The 25,519-nt window shown below is 54.7% G+C and overlaps 1 protein-coding gene across 1 annotated transcript in view; it reads right to left on the bottom strand.

Moving 5' to 3' along the window:
• Positions 1 to 25,519, bottom strand: part of CPNE2 (copine 2) — a 41,846-nt gene that overhangs the window by 7,862 nt on the left and 8,465 nt on the right. The window contains exons 2-14 of the mRNA XM_068993345.1: positions 23,436 to 23,653; positions 20,660 to 20,839; positions 18,763 to 18,837; positions 16,871 to 16,942; positions 15,438 to 15,521; positions 15,060 to 15,149; positions 13,976 to 14,074; positions 13,435 to 13,521; positions 11,076 to 11,135; positions 9,116 to 9,249; positions 7,009 to 7,063; positions 2,138 to 2,189; positions 566 to 699 (exon numbers count right to left, since the gene is read on the bottom strand). Coding sequence (XP_068849446.1) covers positions 566 to 699; positions 2,138 to 2,189; positions 7,009 to 7,063; positions 9,116 to 9,249; positions 11,076 to 11,135; positions 13,435 to 13,521; positions 13,976 to 14,074; positions 15,060 to 15,149; positions 15,438 to 15,521; positions 16,871 to 16,942; positions 18,763 to 18,837; positions 20,660 to 20,839; positions 23,436 to 23,615 — 1,302 coding nt within the window. The 5' untranslated portion in view covers positions 23,616 to 23,653. The remainder of the gene's footprint in view (positions 1 to 565; positions 700 to 2,137; positions 2,190 to 7,008; positions 7,064 to 9,115; positions 9,250 to 11,075; positions 11,136 to 13,434; positions 13,522 to 13,975; positions 14,075 to 15,059; positions 15,150 to 15,437; positions 15,522 to 16,870; positions 16,943 to 18,762; positions 18,838 to 20,659; positions 20,840 to 23,435; positions 23,654 to 25,519) is intronic.

The following is a 25,519-nucleotide window of genomic DNA, read 5'->3' as shown; positions in this document are numbered from 1 at the left end:
CGGGCCCGCGGGGACCAGGGAGAGGTGGCAGTGGCCACGGCCGCGGGGCAGCTGGCAAGTGGAGGCAGAGTGGAAAGGGCAGTCAGCAGAGACTGCAGCACCTGTGCAGCAAACCCTTTCCTTCCAGAGGAGAAGGAAGCCTCCTTCTGCTGAGGGCTGGGACGCACAATGCCCAGGACAGCTATTTGCCGTATATTCCAGATGCCACACGGCAGCCCTGTCACTGACCGCCAGACCTGGGCCAGACAGTGCCAAAGCCCTCAGTGTGAGATGGGAGCTGCAGGGACCCCAGGCCCAGGTTTCCCTCTGCCCATGAAGGCACTTCCCAATAATCGCAACCCTATTTTCTGCTAAGCACAAACAACGGAATGGCTCTCTGTCCTGCAGTCTGTGCTCGAGGAAGCCAGAACCAAGGCAAGCTTGCCCCAAACCCCTTCCATCCCTGCAGGTAAACTAAAAGTGGAGAGACACCGGGCTCACCTAGGATCTTAGGACACGGAGAGGCAGAACACCGAGCTGGTGCCTGCCCCACCCTGCCCGTCCACACCATCGGTCACCTACTCACCGTGGCTGTCTGCTGCTGCGTGGCTTGGGCTGCAAACCGGGCCACATGGTTGACAATGGGAGAGAAATTGGTGGGGCCATAGAAGCGGATGTGGGGCAGGCAAGCCGAATATGCCTGGGCGATGCCGTCCACACCTGCCTCAGGGAGAAGAGGAGGCTCTGCATCAGCCTGGTCCTCCCTGACCCTGCACCCACTCTCTGCTGCCCCCACCCGCCGGGCCCTGGGGTACTGGAAGCTCCCAGAGAGCAGTTCCAGGATGGATAAAGAGCCCTGAACATGGAGTCTGACCTGAGTTCCAATCCTGCCTTTACCACTTCTTAGTCATGGGGCCTGGAGGAAGGTACTTAAATCTTTCTGATCCCGTCAAAGGGGCTGGTAATCTCCACTCTTGGGAAGCTGGCAGGAGGGGGTCTAGCAGGCTCCTGTAGTGACACTCTGGGGTCCCAGGGAGCCATCTGGGGGTCCATTTTGCATATGCCATGGCTTCTCAGCATTGGTGAGGGGACTAAGGTTTGCACAGCCCTGCAGACAGAAGGTGCTCTGTAAATAGCTGCCATTACAAGCCTAAGAATACCGCCTGCCCTGCCATCCTGTCCAGAAGGCCTCTGGCCAGAGATGAGGTAAATGGACAGAATGTCTCTGCTCTAAACCAGACAGACCCCAGCTGGAGGACAGGACCACACTTCCAGTCAACAGAGGCCCATGGCTTCTGAGTCACAGCATCATCCCTAAGGTGGTGACCTGATGCAGTCCCCTCCCAAATACAAACCTGACCTAGCTTCAGGGATCCCCAGGGAAGGCAGATGCTACATATGAAGCCAGCTGAGGCTAGAAGCTCTCATGGGGTCAGGGACCACCCTCTTCCAAACCCCTTCTCTTTCACTTTTTTTTTTTTAACATCGAACATATTTATTTAATGCCTACAATAGGCAAGGTCTTCTTGTGGGTGCTATGGTTTAGTCGCTAAGTCATGTCCAACTCTTGCGACCCCATGAACTGTAACCTGCCAGGCCCTTCTGCCCATGGGATTCTCCAGGCAAGAATACTGGAGTGGGTTACCATCTCCTCCTTTCACTGACTCTGGGAGGTTCAGAAATCCTCTGAGGCCTGGGGTGGGGAGAGCACAGATACCATGCTCGCTGCCTGCTGCTCCCTCTTGCCCAGCACCCCTGCCCAGGTGGGGCAGGACAAGGCTGGGCTCTCCCCGTGAGGGCAGGAGGAAGGGGAGAGGCAGGTGTGTAATTTGCTGCCCTCACTTCCTCCTGGTCTACACAGGGCTTCCTGTCAACACTTCCCTTTATTCTCACCCGACTCCTCAGTGAGGTGAGCTCCCTCCCCTGGGGCAGGTGAAGTGGCACAGGCCCAGTGGGGTGCAGTGACCTCTCCAACTCACAGCCAGGAAAGGGCACAGCTGGCCCTGAATGCCAGGCCACCTGACTCCAAATTCCAGCTTCTCCCCATCTGCCATCCTGAGCAAGTGTGATGGGGAGAGGAGCAAAAAACAGAAAGCTGTACTCCGCCCCTCTCTCCACCCAGGGAGACCAGGGCTGATGCAGGGGGCTTGACACTCACCCGAGCAGAAGGGGTTGGTGGGGTTGAAGTTGATCGCAAACTCATGGGAGACCTGAAATGCAGAGAAACTAGTGAGTCAGAGCCTCCTGGCCTATACCTGGACCCAGGCAGGCTCACCCGCTGCCAAGCAAGACTCCCTCTGAGGGAGACTGGCTCTTTGCTGCCTGACCCCAGGTCAAGGCTGTGATACCCCCACTGCATCTGCTTTCACCCCTATTGCTGGCTGAGTGACCACGAGGCCCAACCACCTCCACTTCATAAAACAGAAGAAACTGACACCCTTCTCTCAGTCGTGTCCGACTGTTTGCAACCCTGTGGACTACATCCTGCCAGGCTCCTTTGTCCATGGGATTTTCCAGGCAAGAATACTAGAGCAGGTTGCCATTTCCTACTCCAGGGGATATTCCTGACCCAGGGATTGAACCCGTGTCTCTTGCATCTCCTGCATTGGCAAGCAGATTCTTTACCACTGCACCACCTGGGAAACCCCCAGATCCTTCTACACCACCGCGATCTCTTCTGGGGGGCCAGGGCTGTCTCTGCCTCCTCGCCCAACTCAAGAAGCCCTGAATAGGCAGAGATGTGTCTGAGGGTGACGGGTTCACTGGAGCACTCCTTCGCCACCTGCTTTCACGGTAGACTTTCACATAACTAGAATTCCCCTTCAGGCCTCGAAGGCCTTCCCCCATCTCACTAATAAGCACGAGGGCTTGGAAGAAAGCCCACCTTATGCCAGCGACCCAAGCTGGGGCTTAGCTGAAAACCCACACAGAGCAGGACCGGGGGATCGGGAAACGTAATGAGGCCAGAAGGGCAGGGAGTAGAGAGCTCTGTCCCGGTTCCTGCAGACCCAGCTGTGAGCCTGGGAGGGTCACCAAAGTGACCCTGCACACTCCCAGAAGCCACGGGCCCGCACAGGGACCCACAACCAGACCCCATTCAGGGCTGTGGGTAAGACTGCGGTGGATGCAGAACCCAGGAGCCCAGGAGGTCCAGAGCTCAGGTGGAGGTTAGGGTCTGCCTTCTCTCCCTGCCACTGTCTCCCAGCCAGAGACCCCACACAGCCCTTTCCCTGAGAACTGGGTGCTTTAGCCCATGTCCAGCCCCTTGCCAGCAGTCCCCCCACTCGTTCTTCACAACAATCCAGAGAAAGGTCTGGTGTCACCCCCTGTCACAGATGTAAAACTGAGACAAAATGGACCAGATGACCCCATGGTCTCACATCTACCGAAGAGGAGTGCTGGGACCAGAACTGAAGTCGGGCTGTCGTCTGCTCTCGTATAAACTCACTAACCTGAGAAGGTGCTCCTCTCCTGAGTATAAATAGGAGGGTGAAGAAATGCCTGGGGGAAGGGACCACCGCCTTCAGCTGCTGGAGGAATGTTCCAGTCCAGACACAAAGAATTCCAAATACTGTAGCTCCGAGACACTACAGTGAGGGTGTTGGAAGCCCCTGCCAAGTCCAACATTCCCACTTCACAAGTAAACTAACTGAGGCCCAGAGGTACCAAGACCACACAGCAGAAGAGACCTGAAGCCTAGGATCCTCAAGCCGGGTAAAAGGGTTGGTTGGATCTCTGACCTTGCAGAGCCCTCCTGGACCAAGATGGGAGGGGAATTCAACCCAGCACTGCCGTATGTCTGCTAGCCTGAGCAGCAGACCCCAGCCCGTTCAGGGGAATGGGCTTTTCTGTTCTTTGCCCCCTCAGCCCTAAGTGCCTGGCATGGAGCCATTCCCCTGATGTCCCTCCTGGGCTCTTCCCCTGCCCAGGGGCCCTCTTCACCCTGTCCCCAGCCTGGGCTCCAGGTGTGGGGGTTGGAGGTCCTTGTTGCCATGGAAACTTCATGAGCCTCTACAGAGATTAAAAGGGGGGCTTGTACAGAAGGGGGCTGAGAGAGGAAAATGGTTGCCAGGGAAACAAGTCTCCCTTGGGCTGGCTTCCTGCAAAATCAGATTTTAGGAGATTTTAGAGACCAAGGGGGAAAAGCCCCCTCCTGACAGGAATGGATTAATATTCCATTTTCTCAGCCACCCACATTCTTCATTCCCTATTCTTTTCCTCTTTTTAGGGGAGAGTAGGGCCTTTGGTCAAATGCGTGGGAGATCACCCATCTACTCTGGATGCCTCTCAGGTCACCTGTTCCACCCAGCAGCTCCATTTCACAGGTGGAACAACTGAGGTTCAGAGAAGCCCAAGGAATGCCCAGGTCACATGACTGAGCCAGAGCTAGAGCAGAGCCAGGACCGGATCCAGGGGATAAGAGGTCATGCTACCTGTGGCAGCCCAGCCCCCTCCCACACTTGCTGCCCTGGTTTGCCTGAGAAATGCCAACAAACATGACAAGCTTCTTGGAGGCTACCTCAAGCTGATTAGGAGCCCCTGGGGACTGGCCAGCCACAGAGCTTTGTTCTGGGACTCTACTGTCTTCTGATGGTCAATGGTTCCATTGTCCCCACCTGGCTGGGCACAGCCCATGGTCCTGAGTTACTTCAGAGGCCATTCCCTCTGGTCCTGGCAGGGCAGTGGGTTGGGCCACATAGGGGGTTGAAAGGACCTCAGTGATCATCCACCCTGAGCCTCAGTTCTCCCCATCTGTAAAGTAGGAAGAGTCCTAAACTGTGCTCTTTCCCACTCCAGGCCTTTTTGCACAGGCCAATCCTTTGGCCCAATCCCTTTCTTCACCTAACTCTGGCTCGTCCTGAAAGGTCAGTCCCTCCACCACTACCCAGGACAGGGGTCTTCTCTGTGCTCACCTGGACCAGACCCAGGCAGGGACTGAGGTCCTGAGGGCAGACCACTCACTGAGTCACATGCTTCTTCTAGCTCCTTCCAACCTCCCACTCGGAGAACCAACACCTGTCTGCTCAGGCCAGCAGGCCCCAAATTTACGGTCCACAGTCACATACTGCACACTGTGTGTGTGCCTGGAGCCCGACACAGCAAGAAGGAAACCAAGAGCCTTCCCTGAGCATTGAGCCTCCCTGAGACAATGAGAAAACCAGCACAGAGTGCCCACAAAGTGCTGGAGGACAACGCCAGGGCAGGCAGGCGAGGCCTGAGGAAGTCTTCCTAGAGGAAATGACCTCTAGGCTATGAAGCAGCATGGGCAGTCAGTGAAAGGGGGCCAAAGGCCAGGGGAAGACCACATGCAAAGGCCCTGAGGTGGGAACGAACAAAGGAAGGTTCACGTGGCAGGGCACGGCAAGTTAGCTGAGAGGGAAGGTAAGGGGCTGGGAGGCAGGCCTGGCCAGCTCCAGCAGCAAGGGGAGGAGGGGAGAGCATTGCCCTTTCCACGCCTCGCCCCAGCAGCCCTCCTGGCACTGCTGGGCACTCCGGCCTGGCCACGCCCACCCTCCCCAGAGTTGCCCTGTGACATTTCCAAGGAGGCTTTTGCGCAAGAAAACATCTCATTCAGCCAGAGTTCTTTGAAAGCTGGCTGGTGTCCTAGCAACGAGCTCATGCCAGGCCTGGCCGCGCCGGCCTGCCCTGCCCCCAGCGGCATCACTGTGTCTGCTCAGAGGCCCAGCTTTGGCCCCACAGTATCCTGTCCCCTGCCACATGATGGCCAGCATGCCACAGAGCCACTCCCTGAAGTCCTAGCTGAAAACTGCCCTCCCAGGAGAGGACGAGAGGGGAAAACTCAGCGGAAACAGCACATGGTACAGGATGACAGGCAAGAGAGGGCACTGGCTGAGACATAATGTAGATTTAGGAGTCCTCTGTGCTCACACCCCCAGGCTTCTCATCAGAAAGGTAGCACTTTCTGAGAACAGATTTGAGAGTCCACCTGCCCAGCTGGAATTCAGGCTTCCTGTTATGAAGACGTCCTTGGACAAGTCACTGAGCCTCTGTTGTTTTTCACCAGTGATGGATAATGCCCCTCTCTCCATCCCTCCATTCTGCCCAGCATCACCCAGACAGCTCCCACTCAGCAGCCAGAGTGGGCCTTCAGAGTGCCAGCAGCACGTAGACCCACTCATAGCGTGCTGCCTGCCTGGCTCCCCACCTCTTCAGCCGCATCTCTATCCTGCCCATCTTTAATGGAGAGTTTACCACGCCCACCTTCTTTCAGTTTCTCCAACTCACCCTGCTCCCTCTATCTCCCAGACTTTGCACAGGCTCTTCTCTCTGCCCTGAACACTCTACCTGCCACACCACCACCTCAAGTCACTCTGCAAATTCTTACTCTCCCTTCCCTTCTTGGTTTAGACCATGCCTCCTCCAGGAAGCCTTCCCTGATACCCCCAGGCCAGGTTGGGGCCCTCCTCTAGGGACTGCTGCCCCATCTCGGCACTGATGACACTGCCTGTCTTTAGGGCTGCCAGACAGAGTATACAATGCCCAGTTCAATTTGAATTTCAGGTATATAATGGATAATTTTTTATTATAAGTATGTCCTAGGCAATATTTGTTGTTGTTTTACTCTGCAAACCCATGGACTGTAACCCGCCAGGCTCCTCTGTCCAGGGGGTTTCCTAGGCAAGAATACTGGAGTGGGTAGCCAATCTCTACTTCAAGGGATCTTCCTGACCCAGGGATTGAACCTGTGTCTCCTGCCTTAACAGGTGGGTTCTTTACTGCTGAGCCACCAGGGAAGCCCTAGGCGGTATAAAGGACATACTTAACCTATTTATCTGATAGTATCTTCCCCCACATGACTGGATGCCAGGGAGTAGATAGGATAACTTATTCCCTGCTCTAGCTCTACTACCTGTGTGAGGTTCAGGATGAAAAATGAGTGTGGGTTTGGGATAAACATGAGAAGGCAGGGAAGCTAGGCCCCAGCCCAGGCTTTCCAAGGCAGATTCCAGAGAGGCCATACACAAAAACCTCATCTCAGCCAAAAGGAAACAATCTGGCTCCACTTACCTTCCAGTCTGGGGGTAACTGTGCCCCAAAGCCCAGAGCTGGAAACATCTTATCACTAATCAGAGAAAGGAGAAAAAACAAAATTACTGTGAGACAACCAGGCAGGGGCCTCCTCTGCCCATGCTCACCCTCCCCACCCCCTCCCCAGGACTGGGCCCACACTGCTGTGCACACTTCCACAGACAAAAAAAAAAAAAAAGCTCACCGCCTCTAGAAAAAGCTCTGTTTGAATGATCTCCAAACCCACTTCTGCGTATCTGGTGAATTAGAGTCTTCACCCCCATCTACACCTATGGCAGACATTGCTAATCAATCACAGCACTTCTAACCAATGGGCCTGAGTGCCTTGTCGAGATCCTTCTCAAACTGGGACCTTGGAGACCACTAAACCACAGTCACGAAGCAATTGAAATGTACTGGCTGTCTCTTTGCCTCCCTTTTATGACTGGGAAAAATTCTAAAGTGAAAACACTGGCTTGGCATTCAAGACCTTTCCTCACCTCTTCCAAGAGTCTAGTCTCTTCTACCAGCCCTTCCTCATTCCCCACTCCCGGTCACTGGCTACTCGCTCTTCCCCAAACACATAGGGGAACTATGTTTAGGTTTCAACTTCAGGCCTGTTGCACCCCTTCTTGAAATACCTCTCCCCAATCTCTTCCCTGTGGCAAACTCCTCATCCTCTAAGGCCCAATTCAAATGGCCCCGTCTCTCTGTGGGTTTCCCTGAGACCCCAGGCTGCCTCCCTCTTTGGTGCACCCATAGCTCCTGCCTCACACATAAACTGGTCTCTGGGAACTGCAGTGATTTCCTGTCTTCTTCCTCGAGTGGGAACTCCCTCAGCACAGGGACCATGTCTCATTTGTTCATTCAGCATGCATTTACTGAGGAAACCTGTGGCTGCCATGTGGAGAACAAACTGTCAGGGGCTAGGGCAGAAGCAGGGAGACCAGTGAGGGGCTGCTGACTCAGTCACTCTGGGCAGGAGGTGATGGTGGCTCAAACAGGCTGGTGGCCACGGAGCGGGGAGAAGAGGTTGGATTCAAGTACGTTACGAAAGGATTTCCTGAAGGAATGATGGGGGAGGTGAGGGAAATAAAGGAAGCAAAGGGTTTTCAGTGAGTGGCACAGGTGTCCAGTTGCGTCTGAATGCCCATGAGACAGCCCAGCGAATACAAGGGTCTGGGCAGATGGATACAAGGGCCTCTGGAGCGGCAATGGTAGGCTTCCCCACCCAAAGATGCAGGTGGGGACTTCCACCTCCCTTGCGCTGCTTGCTGTACCTCTCTCAATGTGGCCTGGGGTCACAGCCACCGCTTAGACCCTGAGCTCCTGGGAGTCAGAAGCTGGTCCTCAGGGTGCCCTTCTCAAGAAGGCCAAGTGCAGACAGACTTCCCAAGCCTGCTCTTGTGCCTGCCAAATCTCAAGGACCCACTTCCCACGTATTGGCCTCCTGGTCATTCCACCCTCTCACCTGGATGTTCCAACAAACACCATCTGTGAAAATGACACCATGACTCTCAAGCAACTTCTGGATCCTCCAAGGCCCTCTTGACTTTGCATGTGGCCCATCCTGTCAGTGGTCACACTCTCTATACAGCTCTCCTTCACTGACTCTCCACTGTCCTCCCAACCAAAGATCTCTAGGAAGCGTGGTCACGGGCTGAGGGCCCATGCAGGTGGGCTGCCCCTCTGAAGTTTCCCATAGGAGTGAGACTGTTAGGCCATTACGGGGCAGGTGCAGGAATCGGAATGTCTGGGTTCCAGTTCCCTGATCTGTGTGATAAATTCTCTCCCCACACTTTAGGCCTGCTCTTCTCCAGCTCTAACAGTGAAGGTTGCAGCAAGAGCAGATGAGTTTCGTTTTCTGTCTTGACTTGTTTTCTTACTGGCTACGTGGTGTACGGTGTGGAGAAGGATCTCAGGATGGAGCTAGAACCAGCTGGTAAGAGATCAGCAGTTGATTAGCAATGTCTGCCACAGGACATGCATGTCCTGAGCTACCCATCCCTAGGTTTGATGATCTCTGGGTCCCTTCTAGCTTTGACAACTGAGCTTCCTGGAATGGACGGAGCCCAAGCCGACCATCACAGGCCCTTCATAAGCATACCTGTCATAGTCCTGAATGATCTGCCCAACCGCCCAGATGGCTGACAAATATTCGTTGGTGCCCATGGGGTTGATATAGTGCAAAGAGGAAGGGTCGAGGGGATTTCCATTGGAGGCTGTGAAGTCTATCCCAACCTGCAGGAAAAGGCCAGAGACCCCAGCTCCCTATCTTGCCTCCAGGGAACAGAGAGGCTGATGGAACATGGGAAGCCCCATTCATCACCCCACCCTGACCCCCCTTCCATAAGATGGTCCCAAACCTGGAAACTGACCATGTCACTCCTCTGGCTCTAATGCCATCTATGGCTCCCTATTGCCAGAGCATAAAGTCTACCGCCTAGATGTGATATAAAACCAACCTACAGCCCCAACCCTTTTCCCTGTCACAGTTCTGTTTCCAGGCCTTCATTCATGAGGTTCCCTCTACCTGAAGAGCCAGGCCATTTTTTCATTCTCCTCCAATTTTCAGGCCCAATTCAGGTGCCACTGCCCCACTGAAGCCTTCCCAGACACCTCGCCCCCACACCAGGCCATCACCCCATTGTCCCTCAGATCTCCAAGGGGCACCAGGACCTGGGGCAGTGCCTGCACATCTAGTCACAATGGATGCTCACTGCAGGTAAGATGCATGGTTCCAGAGCCAGGTCCACAGCGGGGCACAGAGCACCAGGCAGGTGCCCCACATGGACTGAGACTGGCGGATGGGCAGGATACTGAGTTCCACCTGCTCTCTCAGCCCTAAGGGTTTCCAACCCAGCCTCTGGATGGGAGCAAGAAGGGGTGGGCAAGGCTGCCCAGCCAGAGAGAGACCCAGGGCATGAGATGGCCACCCGAGGACTCAGGCACAGCCTGGAGCCTGGCACACAGAAGGTGCTCGATATCGTCTGCTGAGTGAACACAGGAGGAATAGCAGGGCCTGGCCTCTCTGCGGGGTAGGAGGGCTGTGACAGCTAGCAGGGTTACAGGTCAACAAGACCAATCCCCTGCCTCCTAAGAGTCCTGCAGATGACTTCCAGCCCCCATGGGGTCTAGAGGTGGTGATGGGAGAGCGGGGAGGCTAGGTGGGAAGTGGGCAGAGTGTAGGACCCCTGCAGGTTCTCCCCTGGTCCTGAGCCTTCCCTTTGGGTGAGGAATGGGACAAGTCTGGGGCATACACTCCAGGCCACCGGCAGAGTGACCACTCATTCTCTCAGTGAGTATTTACTAAGCATGTGCTACATGCTGGGTACTGAGTGATAACTCGAGGGTGGAGAGAAAACAAAACAGCAGCCCCACACTCAGGACACTCAGTCACTAGTGGGGCAGGGACAGTGAAATATACTTGAGAATCCACTGCAGGGGGTGCGGGTTTGATCCCTGGTCGGGGAACTAAGATCCCACATGCCACATGGTGTGGCCAAAAAGTAAGAAAATTTTTAAAAAATACTTGAGAAAATTTCAGAGTGGCATGTGTCCTGAAGTTACTAAAACAGGAGATGGGATGGAGAGGAATAGGAGGCCTTGGCAGAGGTGACCTGTGCCACAGCCTGTAGGGCAGCAGACACAAGAAGGTTCTGGGGAGAGTGTTCCAGGCAGGAGAAACAGGAAACACAAAGCCCCAAGACAGAGCAGAGCTGAGCTGGTGCATGGGGAAGCAGTGAGGATCAGTGTGGACGGAGCTGAGTGAGCAAGGGGAAGGGTGCAGCAGATGAGGTAGGAAGGAAATGGGAAAGAACTGGCTTTTTTTCCCTCCTAAAGAAGTGTAGCCTAACCAGTGACACTCAGGGCTGAGCAACCAGGCTCTGACTCAGACCCATCCACCCATACTGTCTCCTCTGGGCCAGTCCTGGGAAAGCCCATGCCCTGGGAAAGTCCTTCCTGAAGTCTATCCCAAGTTGCTCCTGCTGAAGTCGTAGCTCAAGCCCTTCAAGAGGATCCTCACTGGGGAGGGGAGAGGTGAGGTGGGGTGGTGGAAACCTTACGGTGAACATGAGCTGGCAGCCTCCCAGGATGTAGTCCAGAAAGGAGTAGTCCCGGGTTATCTGGAAGAAATCAGAGAGGTCAGTGGGCCCCCACCCCGCACCCGAGGGCCAGCCCTCATTTGGCCATGCTTTCCACAACAACCTTTGGGGAGCTGTCACTCTGGGCCCGGATGGTGGTCAAGGAGGCCGCAAAAAGCAGATGCACCTGATCTGATTACCACAGAACCCTAATCCCTCTGTAACAATGGAGCAACGGTTCCCAATTGGTGGAACATCTGTACACACACAGATGTACGGTAAGTTCACACAGTGTCCCAGGGCCCAAAGTCAGTTCAGTTCAGTCGTTCAGTCGTGTCCGACTCTTTGCGGCCCCATGAATCGCAGCACGCCAGGCCTCCCTGTCCATTACCAACTCCCAGAGTTCACCCAGACTCCCGTCCATTGAGTCAGTGATGCCATCCAGCCATCTCATCCTCGGTCGTCCCCTTCTCCTCCTGCCCCCAATCCCTCCTAGCACCAAAGTCTTTTCCAATGAGTCAACTCTTCGCATGAGGTGGCCAAAGTACTGGAGTTTCAGTCAGTAACAACTACCAATTATATGACAGCTGCTGTTTAGTCACTAAGTCGTGTCTGAGGCTTTGTGACCCCATGGACTGCAGCCCACCAAACTCCTCTGTCCATGGGATTCCCCTGGCAAGAATACTGGAGTGGGTTGTTGTGCCCTCCTCCAAGGAATCTTCCTGACCCAGGGACTGAACCTGCATCTCCTGCACTGGCAGGTGGATTCTTTACTGCTGAGCCACCTGCGAAGCCCAATTACATGACAAAGAAAGCCTCCATTTGTTGCCATTTGGTCCCTAAGTCTCTCTAGCTCTTACCAACCTCAACTTGGAACAGAGAGAGGCCAGGCCACCGGATCAAGACCTTCTGCTGTAAATTACTAAAGCTGTTAAAACATAGTTTGGATGGTCTTTGTCTCCTTTTGGCTGGCCTTCCAATATTGGTGACGTTAGAAGGGTTCCTTGCAAAATAAATATTTTTAAGTAAAAAAGACACCAAAATGGGAGGAGGAGGGGGGCTAAATACAAAAAATAATAAGGCAGGAGCCAGAAATCCAGAAGGGGGATGTGACTGACACAAGGTTCAGAAACAAGGACGTGAAATCACGATGCTGCAACCCACCAGCTTCACTGTCACAGGGTACTGCTGTGTTGTGACCGCACTGATGCTCACGTAAATCTTAGTCTCCAGGTGAGGAAACTGAGGCCTGGGGGCTGCCAGCTGGTAGAGCAAGTGACAGGGACCTTCAAGCCTGGTGTTCAGGGCTCCTGCTGCCCTGGCTGGCGCTGCCTTCCTTAACATCCCACCCGATTCCAGCAGACGCGTGGCCACCAGACATCCAGGGGGCCTGGCCCCTGGCCTCAGCCTGGCCACAGTGGTATGAACATTGTCACTGTGGGCCTCAGTGGCCCCAGTTAGACCACAGGGCAGGAACCTGAGCTCCCACTAATGTCACTGCCAGGGGATAGGGTGCCCCAGCCCAGTGCTCTCTCCCTCTCTGATGCTGAACACGCAGGGGACAAGCATGGGAAAAAGCAACTCCCTACAGTTACCCTGGGCCTCCCTGGTGGCTCACTGGTAAAGAATACCCCTGCCAGTGCAGGAGACGCTGGTTCTATCCCTGGGTCGGGAAAATCCCCTGGAGGAGGAAATGGCAACCCACTCCAGTATTCTTGCTGGGAGAATCCCATGGACAGAGGACTACAGTTCATGAGGTGGTAAAGGGTTGGACACAACCGAGCAACTAAACAACAACAGTTACCCTCCAACCAGGAGACCCTGGAAGGTCATCTCATGCCCTCCTTGACCTCAGCACAGGAACAGGATATGAGACTTTATATGCTTAATCATGTTAACATTTCCATTCCACAGATGAGCAGACTGAGGCTTAGAGAGGTTAAGCTCAAAAGGTCTCAGAGCCAGGACAGAACTGGCAGAACCAGGATTTGAACCCAGGCCTTGCTGGCTCCACAACCCACCCACTCCAGTATGCTTGGGCTTCCCTTGTGGCTCATCTGGTAAAGAATCCGCCTGCAATGGGGGAGATCTGGGTTCGATTCCTGGGTTGGAAAGATCTCCTGGAGAAGGGAAAGGCTACCCACTCCAGTATTCTAGCCTAGAGAATTCCATGGACTGTATAGTTCATGGGGTCGCAAATTGTGAGTTGGACACGACAGAGCAACTTTCCCTTCACTTCACTTGCTGGTTCCACACCTAGTGCTCTCTCTCTTCTGCAGTGATATCTCTCTGTGTGACCCCAAACCTTGCCCCTGCACCATGCCCACCCAGGCTGACTCACCTTGCAGGAACGCAGGATAATGACACCTGAGTTTTTATAGTTCTTCTTCTTCTTTTGCTTCTTGGGGTTGATACACTCAAACTCCCGCTGTGCAACACAGAAGGAGAAAGAGCTCAGCTCGGGGCTTCTGCAGGGACTGACCCTCCCCTGGGCCCCAGAACCTATTCTACAGCATTGACCAAGGGTTAGCACACCTCCTCCAGGAAGCCCTCCCAGAACTGGTTCCTGCCACCCTGGGCTCATGCCTCCCAGAACTGGTTCCTGCCACCCACGGGCTCCAGCTCATGCCTGGAGTCAAATGGATAGCTCCTGAGGGCTCACTATGCACTTCACCTATATAATCTCATGTAATTCCCACTCTACTCTTTTGCCTCTGCTTGACAGATGGGGAAACTGAGTCTTAGAGAGAGTGACTATCTTGCTCAAGGTTATAAGGCAGAGAGGTGGGATCTGAGCCCCCGCCTGCCCCTGATTCAAAAACTCTTGCCCCTTCCCCGTCCCCTGTGGAGGTCTTGGGGTCATGCCCTTGTGCACATCTTACCGGGACACCGTCACGAGCCTCACACATCTGTGACACCGAGGTCTGGAACTCACCGATGAAGTCGTGGCCCCCGTCGTTGTCGTAGTCATAGCACATAACCTGTAGTGGATCCAGTGAGGTCACCCCAGAGCTGCCCACAGCAGGCACTCACAGCTCCTCTCAGTTTCCTGAGCAAACCCCATGTCTTTTTTTGGGGGGGTGGTGCCTCCCTCTCCCTCTCTAGATCTGACTACCTGGCTTGGGGTGATGACTGTAGCTCCTGAACTGCCTCCTACAGGAAGCCTTCCATGATTGCTGGGAAGAGGAGAAAGGGTGTCCACTCCAGTAATGGAGACTCCTCCCTCTGGTGCAGGAAGCTGCACACCCCACACACCTGACACTGGGCTGCTACTCTTGGGTTGTGGCCCACTTGGCCTCATGGGCTGTGGCCTGGAGTCCTCCCTAGACTTGTACTTCTTTTCCTGAGATGGGCACAAAAAGTCCCAGCTTGATATGCTAACTTAGCTGCCATGACACTCCTAGAAGGATGGCAGGAATTACTGTACCCATTGTACTGATGGGTAAACAGAGACTCTAAGTGGGAAGCACTGGCCCAAAGTCTTACAGTGGCAGCTGGAGAGGCAGGACCAGAACCCAGTTTCTTGGTGCCCTGTCTGAGGGTCCCTACATGGCCTTGCTGCCTTACCCCACCCTGTCTGCTCTCAAACCCGGCCCCAAGGACTGAGGGCTTTTAGAGACTAGTAATCACCATCTTCATCACAGCGACAACACTTAGTTGTTTCCAAGGTGATTCTGCATTCATTAGCTTAGCGAGCAGCACACAGCCCTCCAGGAAGAACAGGGCAGTCACTCTGTTCCCATTTTAAACAAGAGGTTCACAGAGATGAGGGCCCTGCCCAGATCAGTCAGAGCGTCAGGCAGGCCTGGGACAAGGACTCAGGTCTCTTGCTCCTCCCCACCATGGGTTCTTTTTCCATCTTAATAAGAAAGAGCTTTGCCAAGGCATCCCCAGGAAGCCTCAGGCGACCAGGAGGCCAGAGCTGGCAGGGTGGGCAGCAGGGTTCCCTCAGCCCCCCTCACACACCTGGATGGGCTTCTCCATGTCTCCATCGCACAGGGACACCAAGGGCACAGTGAACGGCTTCCACACGGGGTCCAGCGTGTACTTGATCACCTGCAGGACAGTGAGGAGGTAGGGGTGAGCTGGGACCCAGGGGTGGCAGTGCTCTGGGATCGGGCCAACCCAATGGGACAGAGGGAGGGCAAGGTGGAGAGACCCACAGCCACACTTCTGGGCATGGACGTGAGCACCCTCATGATGAGGAGGGAGCAAGTCTTTAGGGGCCATCAGGGGTTTTCCTGGGCACTGTAGGATGTGCCTGCCTGGTCCCATCCCGAGCTGTCAGGGTGGCCAGACTGCAGGCCCACTGGCTCAAAGACCCCTGGTGCCCCACACACCCACCTCAGTCCTATGGACCAGCATCCACTTGCCGTCATCTCCTGGTTTATAAAACTCGAGAAATGGGTCCGACTTCCCGAAGAGATCCTGGAGGAAGCGGGAGGATGTGGGTGAGGGAGGCATAACTACCGGATTCAGATGGGGTGGGGGTGTGGCCCAGCTGTCTCCCCACCCCACCCCACCCCCCAGCATCAGGAGTGGGAGCTGCTGGCCCCACCCCCTCAGCCTCTGCAGGGCTCAGCAGAGACCCAGGCAGTAGCAACCTCCTGGAACCAAGCAGCATCCCCAGGAGAAATCGCCCCATCCTGGGGTGACCAGAGCTTGTACTCAGAGAGCCAGAGGCCTGGAGCCTGTAGAAGTTACAATTCCAGCATCTCAGGTAGGGCAGGATGTCAGAGAGAGAATGTTCAGGGCAGGGGGAGGTACCCAGCAAAATGGGATTTTAATTTATTTTAGTGGGGTTCTGAAAAAATAAAAGCAAATTATCCTAGCAGAAGAGTTCTTTAAAACTCCATTTAAGAAAATGTGGACTCTATAACAGGCGACATTCAAGAGGGGGGAGACGTAAAACAAATGAGTAAATAATATACATTGGTGGTCCAATGGATAAGAATCCGCCTGCCAAGGCAGGGGACACAAATTTGATCCCTGATCAGGAAAGATTCCATGGAGCAACTTAAGGCTGCACACCACAACTACTGAAGCCCACACACCTAGAGCCCGTGCTCCTCAACAAGAAAAGCCCAGCACCACAGCTAGAGAGCAGCCCCGGCTAAGCGCCATTAGAGAAAGCAGCAACAAAGTGCCAGCGCAACCACACACACACACAAATAACAATAACATACACTAGGCAGGAATTAGTAATAAGGAGACAAGCAAAGGAGGAGGGGGGCAGAAGGTTAGGGACCACTGCACGGTCCTTTAGGGAAGGCTTAATTAGAAGGTGACATTAGAAGCAGAGGCCTGATGAAAGTGAGGGAGGGGCCAGTCATGAAAAAATTCAGGGGGAAAAGCATCCCAGGCAGAAGGGACAGCAAGTGCAAAGGTCCTGAGGCAGGAGGGTGCCTGGTTTAATCCCAGACAGTGAAGAGGCTGATTTGACTAAAACAAAATGAAGGCAGGAAATGTGGAAGGGGTGAGGTCAGGGAATCAGGGGGCTATGGATGCATTAGGTGGGATCGAAGCATTTACAGAGATGGGGACCCCCAATGAGTAGGCTTCCAGCCACATCTTGAATACCTCTAAGTGATAAAAAAAAACTCACTACCTCAATGGTGAAGCAGTCTTAATTTGGAGTGGCCTGCAGGGCCGTGTGTGATGGACTTGTCCCTGGAGGGGCAAGAAAGGTGGTGGCTGGAAGTCCCAGGCCATACAACCCCAGAGCTGGGGAGGGTTGGTGCCTCTTGATGGAGAACCCCCTCCCCTGCCTGTCTCACCTTCTTGTCCAGCTTCCTGCCCGCCAGGCTCAGTGTGATGACCCGGTTATCTGACAGCTCCTGAGCAGCAATCTGCAAGGCCAGAGGAAAGCTGGGGGTTGAGGCCTGTCTCTAAGACTCCCTCCTCCGACCTCCTTTCAGGCAGGGTGGACATGGGATGCCCTAGCAGTCAATTCTCCGGGGTGGGGCGGGGCGGGGAGAGGAAAAGCAGTACCATGTGACTTGGCATAAGCCTCTTGTCTTCCTAAAATCTCAGTTTCCATCTTCGGGAAAATGGGGCTAAATAACTCATCTGGATCTGAGAATCAGAAAGTAATCCCAATGTGGCTCAAGACAGGAATGAGATGGTGGGGGAGACAAAGCGGGGATCAGACACAGGGATGGTCTAGAGCCCTGCGGAGAGGTTCTGGATAGGGGAACAGCCTGCCAGGCTTCCTCATCCCCTCACTGCTCTCTCGGCTAGGACTCCCTCTCCTCCCACATCTCTAGGATAGCCCTACCTGCTGAACGAGCTATATGACTCTGAGAACCAGGGACAGAGGCCAGGCCTGAGGCCCCTCTCTCCTGCCTCCCCTCCAGCTGAGACCTTGCTCAACAACCCTGTAGGGTAGGCCCTATCATTACCCCTATTTCAAAAGAGGTAGGTACCGAGGTCTGGAGGGGAGCTGCTGGAAATGCTGGGGAAGGGCACACCAGCTGGGTGGGGTCCTTCTGGGCTGGCTTCCATGTGGAGGACAGCTGACCAGTGGAAGCACTTAAATGGGGAGGTTTTGCACCCCAAGAGGTGGGAGGAGGCTGGGAGGGGACATTCAAGGTGGCAGAACAATGGATAAGAGCCCGGGGTAAGTGCTCCCTGGTGGCTCACACCATAAAGAATCTGCCTGCAGTCTGGGAGACCCAGATTCGATCCCCAGTTGGGAGGGAGAGGGGCAGGGAAGATTCCCTGGGGAAAGAAACGGCTACCCACTCCAGGAATCCCATGGACAGAGGAGCCTAGCGGGCTCTACAATTCATGGGGTTGCAAAGAGTCGGACATGACTAAGCCACCAACGCTTTCACTTTGTGCTTAGAATTCAGTATGCCTGAACTCAGGCCCATGGCCATGAATGGGGTAAAAAAACAGCTGAGATTGCTGGGTCCCTCCCAGCCCGGAAGGCACCGCTCCACAGGCAGTGGGGAGCCAGGAATGTTCCAGAGCAGGCAACTAATGCTGCATGAGTGAAGAAACACAGGTACAGCCCTCCTCCTCCTCCCAGCACGGCCAGTTTCCCTGGCGTCACAGGCTCTGAAGGGGGACAAGCCAGGAGAGAAGCTCACTGGCTGAACTGCCCCAGGGCACTTTTTGTCCAGGCTTCTGTTCCCTCATCTGTAGAAGCAGACTCTGCTTTCCCAGAGTCTGAGGACCAAAGAGCTCATCCGCTCGAAGGGCCTGCGCATCGCAAGAATCACTCTGCAGCATAGGGATCATTGCGCATCACTGAATCTTTGCCTATCAGAGGAATCATTGCGCATTGCAGCCATGAGCCAAGCTAAGAGGGGCAAGGAGCTCCTGAAACCTCCTGAAAGACCCCCCAAGGGAGGACAGCAGGGGCCAGGAGGGGATGCAGGGAGGGGTAGGAGCGCCCCAGCCCGGGAAGACGCTGTGGGGACTCCTGGCAGTCCCCCTCACCCCCCAGCTTGGCAGCCCCGAGGCATCATATATGGAGCCAGGAGCCCGTTGCTAAGAGACCTGTTGCTAAGTTGTAAGTTGGGCCTTTTTACTCCAAACAAAGCTGGTTATTATCTGCCAGTGAAGCGGCCCATTGATGGGGGAGGGCAATGGGCAGCGCGGGTTGGAGGTGGGGAAGGCGGTGGCAGAGGGTGCCTTTAGAGAGCGGGACGGGGGCTGGTACCGTAATCAAGCCCTTCCCCGCAGGCTTGTCATTCATCAGCAGCAGAGGCCGAGTGATCTTCTTGCTGGAGACAATCTGGAGGGAGAGAGGAGGGAAAGGTGCTAGAAAAACACTCAACAGGCACTGCTCGCAGCACAACACGCCATGCCAGGAGCAGGTTAAAACCTCCCCCTGAGGGATCCCCTCCGTGGGAGACAGACCGCCACCACTGCTAGCTCCACTGGGCAGCTGAGGCGACTGAGGCCCAGAGAGGTTGAGACCCTTGTCCGAGGTCTCACAGCTGGGTTGGAATTCAGGCAGTCCGATCCCTGGGGACCTGCAAGCCCCCAGGAAAAGGCTCCTGGAAGGCTCACATTCTGGAGGCTGGCCGGTAACCACCTCCCCCAGAGTTATCCAGAGACCCCCACCTCCCTCTGGGTGTGATCCCTGATGGAGAGGATCAAATCCTGACTCCTTCGTGTGTTTTCAATGGTTTGAATAATGAAGACGTTCACACAGGATTCAAGGATCAGTACAATATGGGGAGGACAAGTGGATCACACTGTGAAGTCCCCCTCCCACCCGCCTCTGTACCCCCTCCGTGTGCCACCACGGTTCTGTTTCTCAGGGGAAATGCTCGTACTTCTTTGTGCTGATGTGAGCACATTCTTCCTGTCCCCGTGCTAGCTTTTTGTCCCTACCAGTTCCACGCTCAGCCTTCTCTGTGCCACTGTGGACTACCTCACCTGGCTCCCCTGTCTTCTAGATTGTGAGGGTTCACTCCTCCCCCCAGTGGGAGTCTAGCAGGAGGGGAGAAAGGCTAGGATGAAGCTTTGCTGCTCATCATCGGCCTCAGTTGCAGTCCTGGGGCCTCCCCATGGTGGCGACAGCTCTCCTCTGGCCCCTGGCAATACCACTTCCTGCACTGCCCCTCCCTCCAGATCAGGGTGGCCCGGGCTTCCGCTTGGTTCAGGCCCCATGGTGTCCCCATGGTGGCGGTAGCTCTCCCCTGGCCCCTGGCAATACCACTTCCTGCACTGCCCCTCCCTCCAGACCAGGGGCAGCCCGGCTTCCACTGGGGTCAGGCCCTGTGCAGGTTTCCCCACCCCTGTCGGTTCCTGCTCCGCCCCCTGGTCCTTCAGCTCTCTGCTCCCTTTAAGGGTGTAGACACATGGTGGGGACCCTGCCAGACACAACCTCACTTCTTAGGCCACTGCCGGGCCCTTGCTTTTTTCATTGAACATCATTTCCTGGAAGGCCCAGGGTGTTTCAGTCTCCACAAGAACCTCTTGGAGCCATTCCCATTTTATTCACCTACTATCCCTATAGGCTGAGCAGAGCAGTCATCACTGTTCCCAAGTAAAACAGGAGGCTCAAAAGGCCGTGGGGCTTGCCCTAGAGCCCAGAACTGTTAACACTGATTGGAACTTGTATCAGGAAATCTTAGCCCTGCAACTTCCATAAGCACACCAGAGAGTGAGCCGGAGGGGGAAGTGTAGCCCAAAGAAGGAAAGGAAGTTGCCCAGAGTCACACAGTGAGCCAGCTGCGGAAGTGGGACGACCAAGGGTGTCTTCCGTGGCTGGTCAAATGCTCCTACCCCAGGAAGTCAAGACCACACCTGCCTGCTTCTATCACTCAGAAGCTCTGGCCACAGGGGCCCACACCCCTCTTTGCCATTATGCTTAGTGTCTTGGGATGAGAGCGATTCAGCCCGGCCCCAAGCCCACCTGGCTCCTTCCCCCTTTTGGTGCCTGCGGGCCCCCAAGGCTGTCTGCATTTGCGTTGCCACCTCCAGAGGCAGGTGGGGAAAGTGGGACCAGGGAATGCAGCAGCAGGAGACTCCCTAGGAGGTGCTCCATCCTTAGGAGCCAGGCGACTTGCACTGACCCCATCCTCCTGGGGGGGCGCCCGGCTCACCGTGCCCAGGCTGCAGGAGAACTGGCCCAGGAAATCATGCTCCTCCAGCTGCATGCTTGACTTGTCCTGGTCAAACAGGGCAAACTTGAGCTTCTGCACCTCCTCAAAGTGGTAGTCAAGCACGAACTTCTTGGAGAAAGCGGGGTTGAGGTTGTTGATTGCAGTTTCTGTCCTGTCGTACTGGCAAAGGAGCAGGGAACAGGAGTCAGAGTCGGGTAGCCAGTTCACCGCTTCTTTGTCATTTAGTCACTAAGTGGTGTCATTCGTGACCCCACAGATTGTAGCCTGCCAGGCTCCTCTGTCCATGGGATTTCCCAGGCAAGAATACAGGAGTGGGTTGCCATTTCCTTTGCCAGCGGATCTTCCGAGCCCAGGGATCAAATCTGCATTAGCCGGTAGCTTCTTGACCACTGAGCCACTAAGAAAGCCCTGTTAACCTCTTCCTGGGCTGCAGGAAATCATGGTGTTTATTCATGGAACACCCATCTCCGTGCCAGACACTCAGGACAGTTATCCACGTGGCTGAAGCAATCATTACTCCCAGATCACATAGAACACTGAAGCACAGAGAGTTTAAGTGACTTACCCACGGTTGAACAGCTAGAGGGCATGGCCAGGGTTGGAACCCAGTCCTGACTTCAGCTTTCACACTTCTAACACACTGGCCCTGGCTCCATGCCCAGGTTCTAGGATAAGAGTTCAGACCCTGTCCCTGCCAAGGTTAAGTGACAGAGGGAGTCTCATTTCCCATCGGAACCTCATTCCACTTCTGTAAAATGAAAGGATTTGAGTGTCTGTGACTTTGCTTCCTTTTTATTTGTGGAGAACCCTTTCTTCAAACCATGTTTTACATGAAGCCGAGAGAAGAAACAGAAGGAGGAGGGGTACTTAGGGGGAGGTGAGGTCGGGGTTCCCTGTCTCCCATGGAGGCAGATGTTTGTACCTTCACGGAACCCTGGGATGTCAAAACTGGGAACTGAGCGGCCCCCACCCCCTATTTAGAGTGGAAACTGAGGCCTGGGGAAGGACAGGGCCGTACACTGGGGGCCACTGGTGGGGCTGGGACAGGAACCCCGCCTCCTGGCTTCTCTGCACTGAGGCCCCAAACCACAGAGTGGGTGACCGTCTATTTTGGGGCCTGGGCTGTGTTGATTTTTCCTCCCACCCATTCCATTTCCAAGGGCCAGAGAGCAGCAGGGATGGAAGAGGTCTTGGCCCCGGGCTATTTTTGGCCAGGGTGGCTGGCCTGGGTGGGAGAGAAATTGTAGAGGAGGGTGGGGGAGTGAATGGAGGTGGGTGCCTGGGAGAGGACGGGGTAGACATCACCCCCTGAGGGGTGGGGCGGGAGTTCCGGAAATCTGGCAGATAGGACTCAGGCTTCTCCCAGCAGTCCTTGGCTGACCCCACATCCCACCTCTCACTTTTGGCTGCATCACCAGTGTGCTGGGTGAGACAGGTCAGCCCCTCCCCACTGTGGGCCCCATTTTCCCCTCTGTAAAATGGGTCAACAAGCCCATTTCCTTGGCATCCTAAGAAGGAGCCAACATCTGTGGAAACTCTTTGTAAACCACTGTATGTTCTGGGGAACACCCACTGAGGCCTCGTTAAATAACTATGAAAATTAAGAGACATAAAGATGGAACCAACCAAAACTGGAAAGTTTACATGCATGTAAAATTATCTGGAAGGCTGGATACCAAACCATTCACAGCTGGTTCTCCCTGACAGGTGAGTTCCCAACCACTTTGATTTTCTGGATTGTCTCAGTTTACTACAATGCATACAGATCCCTTTTGGAATAGGAAACAAAGCCATTTTTAAACCTTGAAAGTGTTAATGGTTTGGATTTCCCAGTATCCTTCCTTAAGCTATATCTTTCCCCAGTCCACAGGCCAAAGTCTTCTAGCTCAGAAATCCCTGGCTGTGGCACCATCAGCATCCTCAGCTGTGAGGCTCTTGGAAGGTAGGCATAAAAAAAGAGAATTTCACAAATGAGGAGACAGGCTTAGAGAGGGATAGCCACTTGCCCAAAACCACACAGCAGGGAGTAACAGAGCTGGGTCTTGGCTCAGCTCTGGGACCAAAGCCTAACAGAGTTGCCTGTTTCTCTCTTTGCTCCTCACTGACTGTGCTCACTGAGGAATAAGTGGGGAAAGTTATTTTTAAAATGGAAGCAAGCACTTTGCAAAACTCTCTTTTAACCATTATAGTAACTATTATAGTATTATAGTAACTGAAGGGCTTCCCTGGTGGCTCAGTGGTAAAGAACCCACCTAACAATGCAGGAGACACGGGTTCGATCCTTGGGTTGGAAGGATCCCCTGGAGAAGAAAATGACAACCCATTCCAATATTCTTTCCTGGGAAACCCCATGGACAGAGGAGCCTGGCGGGCTACAGTCCATGGAGTCGCAAAGAGTCGGACACCATTGAGTGACTAAACAACAACAGTAACTTAAAATATAATAAACACTAAATATAAAATTATGTAAACCTAAATCTACAAATTATTCAGTTCAGTTGCTCAGTCGTGTCCAACTCTGCAACCCCATGGACGGTAGCATGCCAGGCTTCCCTGTCCATCACCAATGAATTATAATAAACACAAATATAAATATTTTAACTAATATTATAAACATTTCAGAATAACAATTTTCCAGGTAATCCCCAGCTCCCACTCCAAGTACTTCCAAGGGCCTGACCCCAGGGAGGCAGGGGGAGCACTCCCCAGCGACGTCGCCCACCACCCAGGGCATCCGCACACCAACGGGCCTCACCTCCATCCACCTGCCATCCGTCTCTGTGAAGAGGACACAGAAGGGGTCGGACTTGGAGGTGACATCCCGGTCCAGCAGGTTCTGGCCACTGACCGACAGCTCCACCTTGCACACGCAGTACTGGGAGCCGACGGGGGCCGCCCCCGAGGCTGGGGCACCTCCACCGGGTACGTAGGCCATGGGGGCTGGCGGCGGTGGCGGCAGCAGCGCCTCACAGTCTAGGGGGACAACGCTGAGGGTCAGAAAGGGGACAGAGATCTGCTGTGGCCCTCCACACCCTGGGGAGGCACCACCAGGCCCTCAAGATGCGGAGAGAGAAGGGTGTGTGTGTGTGTGGTTGGGGAGGGGAGGGGGTTGGGGATGGGGCAAAGCCTGGAGAAAGAATGCAGGAAAAGCATGAGAAAGGAGTCTCTGTAGGTGAGGGTTTAGTTTGTCCCTGAAGTTGTTCTCTGCTTTGGTCTGGCTTTACCCGTGAGATACACCCAGGTCCAAGTTGCTCCTGTCAGAGCAGTGACACATCACGGTGGACACAGGCATCCCATTCATGTTGCCAGGAAAACCTGGGCTTCTGAGCAACTGACACCTTGGCACCTTGCGACACCGAGGCTCGCTCATTCACTCCAGAATGTTTACCAAGTGACTGCTGAGTCCCAAGAACTGTGCCAGGGCTGCGCCCAGCAGTTAAGAAGATGGCCCAGCCTCAGCCCTCTCTGAGCTCCTGTTCCAGCCTGGAGGGCAGCCAGGTGTTGTGGGCTGGAGGCTCCCAGGGGGAGCCGGGGCTTTGTTCTGAGAGTGATGGAAGCCTTGGAGGGTTTTAAGCAGAGAGGTGACATGATCTGATTTGTGTTTTTAAAAGCTCACTCCAGCCCCTGTGGGGAGAATGGGTTGTTAGACAGAGGAGAGGCAGCAGGGAGGCCAGCGAGAAGGTGGCTGTCATCCAAGCAGAAGGATGGAGTCACAGTGGCAACCCAGGGCCCAGCCCACTCCCTGAGCACCAGCCTCTCGCTGGGCCCAGGTCTCAGGAGGCCTGGGCGAGTGTGGGGCTCCAGACGCAGCACCCCGGGGCGTGCCTGGCAGGCAGAGGATCTGGGCAGAGACAAAGCCAGTGCTCAGCCCCCTCCCTCCCACCGTCTGTCCCTAGAACCTCATTATAATCACACGAGCCCAGAGCATCAGGACAGCACTGCAATTTGCCTGCCGGATTTATTCATGTCGTGTAAAAATTAGTTTCCATCGGAGGGGCTGGAGCGTCGCACTCCCGCTCACTGTGTGCAGCTGGGTGGCCGTGCCCCGTGGGGGAGGGGCGAGCAAATCCTCGACTCAGCGAGGAGAACAGGGAATAGTGATGTCCCGCATAGACATCATGGACTTCCCTGGTGATCCAGTGGCTAAGACTGTGCTCCTAATGCAGGGGGCCCGGATTCAGTTCCTGGTCAGGGAGCTAGATCCTGCATGCCCCAATTAAAGATCCCGTGTCCTGCAACTAAGACCCGGTGCACCCAAATAAGTATTTTTTTTAAAAAAACAGGACATTTTGCCAGGGGGCTGAGAGAACACCTGTTTATGCTTACACCTACCCATGGAGGACGGGGAGGGGAAGCATGACAGCCACTCCCATTTTGCAGATAAGGAAACTGAGGCTCAGAAGCAGAAGTCACCTGTCCAAGGTCACATAGTCAGGAACCAGCAGAGGCAGGGCGTGAGCCAAGTCTCTGGACTCCCAGGCCAACGGATGGCGTTCTGGCCAGGTCAGGGGGACTGCTGGGCATGGTGGGAATCTAGAACCTAGGTGGGGGCTATCTGGGGTGTCAGCCAAGCCCAAGAGAGCCTGAGGCTAAGGGAGCCCCAGAGCGCCCAAGGTCACTGGTTCCTCTGGGGTTACCCTGTCCACACCCCTGCCTCTCCCATCATCACTGATGGGGTGGATTCCAGCCCACTCACCTCCTCTCCACCTCACAGGCCCCCTTCCTAAAAGCTGAGATGCCACTTGGGCCACCATCCGCCCCACTGCCAAGTCAGAGACCTCTGTTTTCTTTCTGGGGGGCCAGGTTCACACACTTCCTGGTGCATGTTACACACAGATA

The sequence above is a fragment of the Capricornis sumatraensis genome, chromosome 20 (assembly GCF_032405125.1).
Source record: "Capricornis sumatraensis isolate serow.1 chromosome 20, serow.2, whole genome shotgun sequence".
Classification (NCBI taxonomy): Eukaryota; Metazoa; Chordata; class Mammalia; order Artiodactyla; family Bovidae; genus Capricornis; species Capricornis sumatraensis.
Note: the sequence above shows the minus strand (reverse complement) of the source record. Positions and strands in the feature narration are given on the sequence as shown.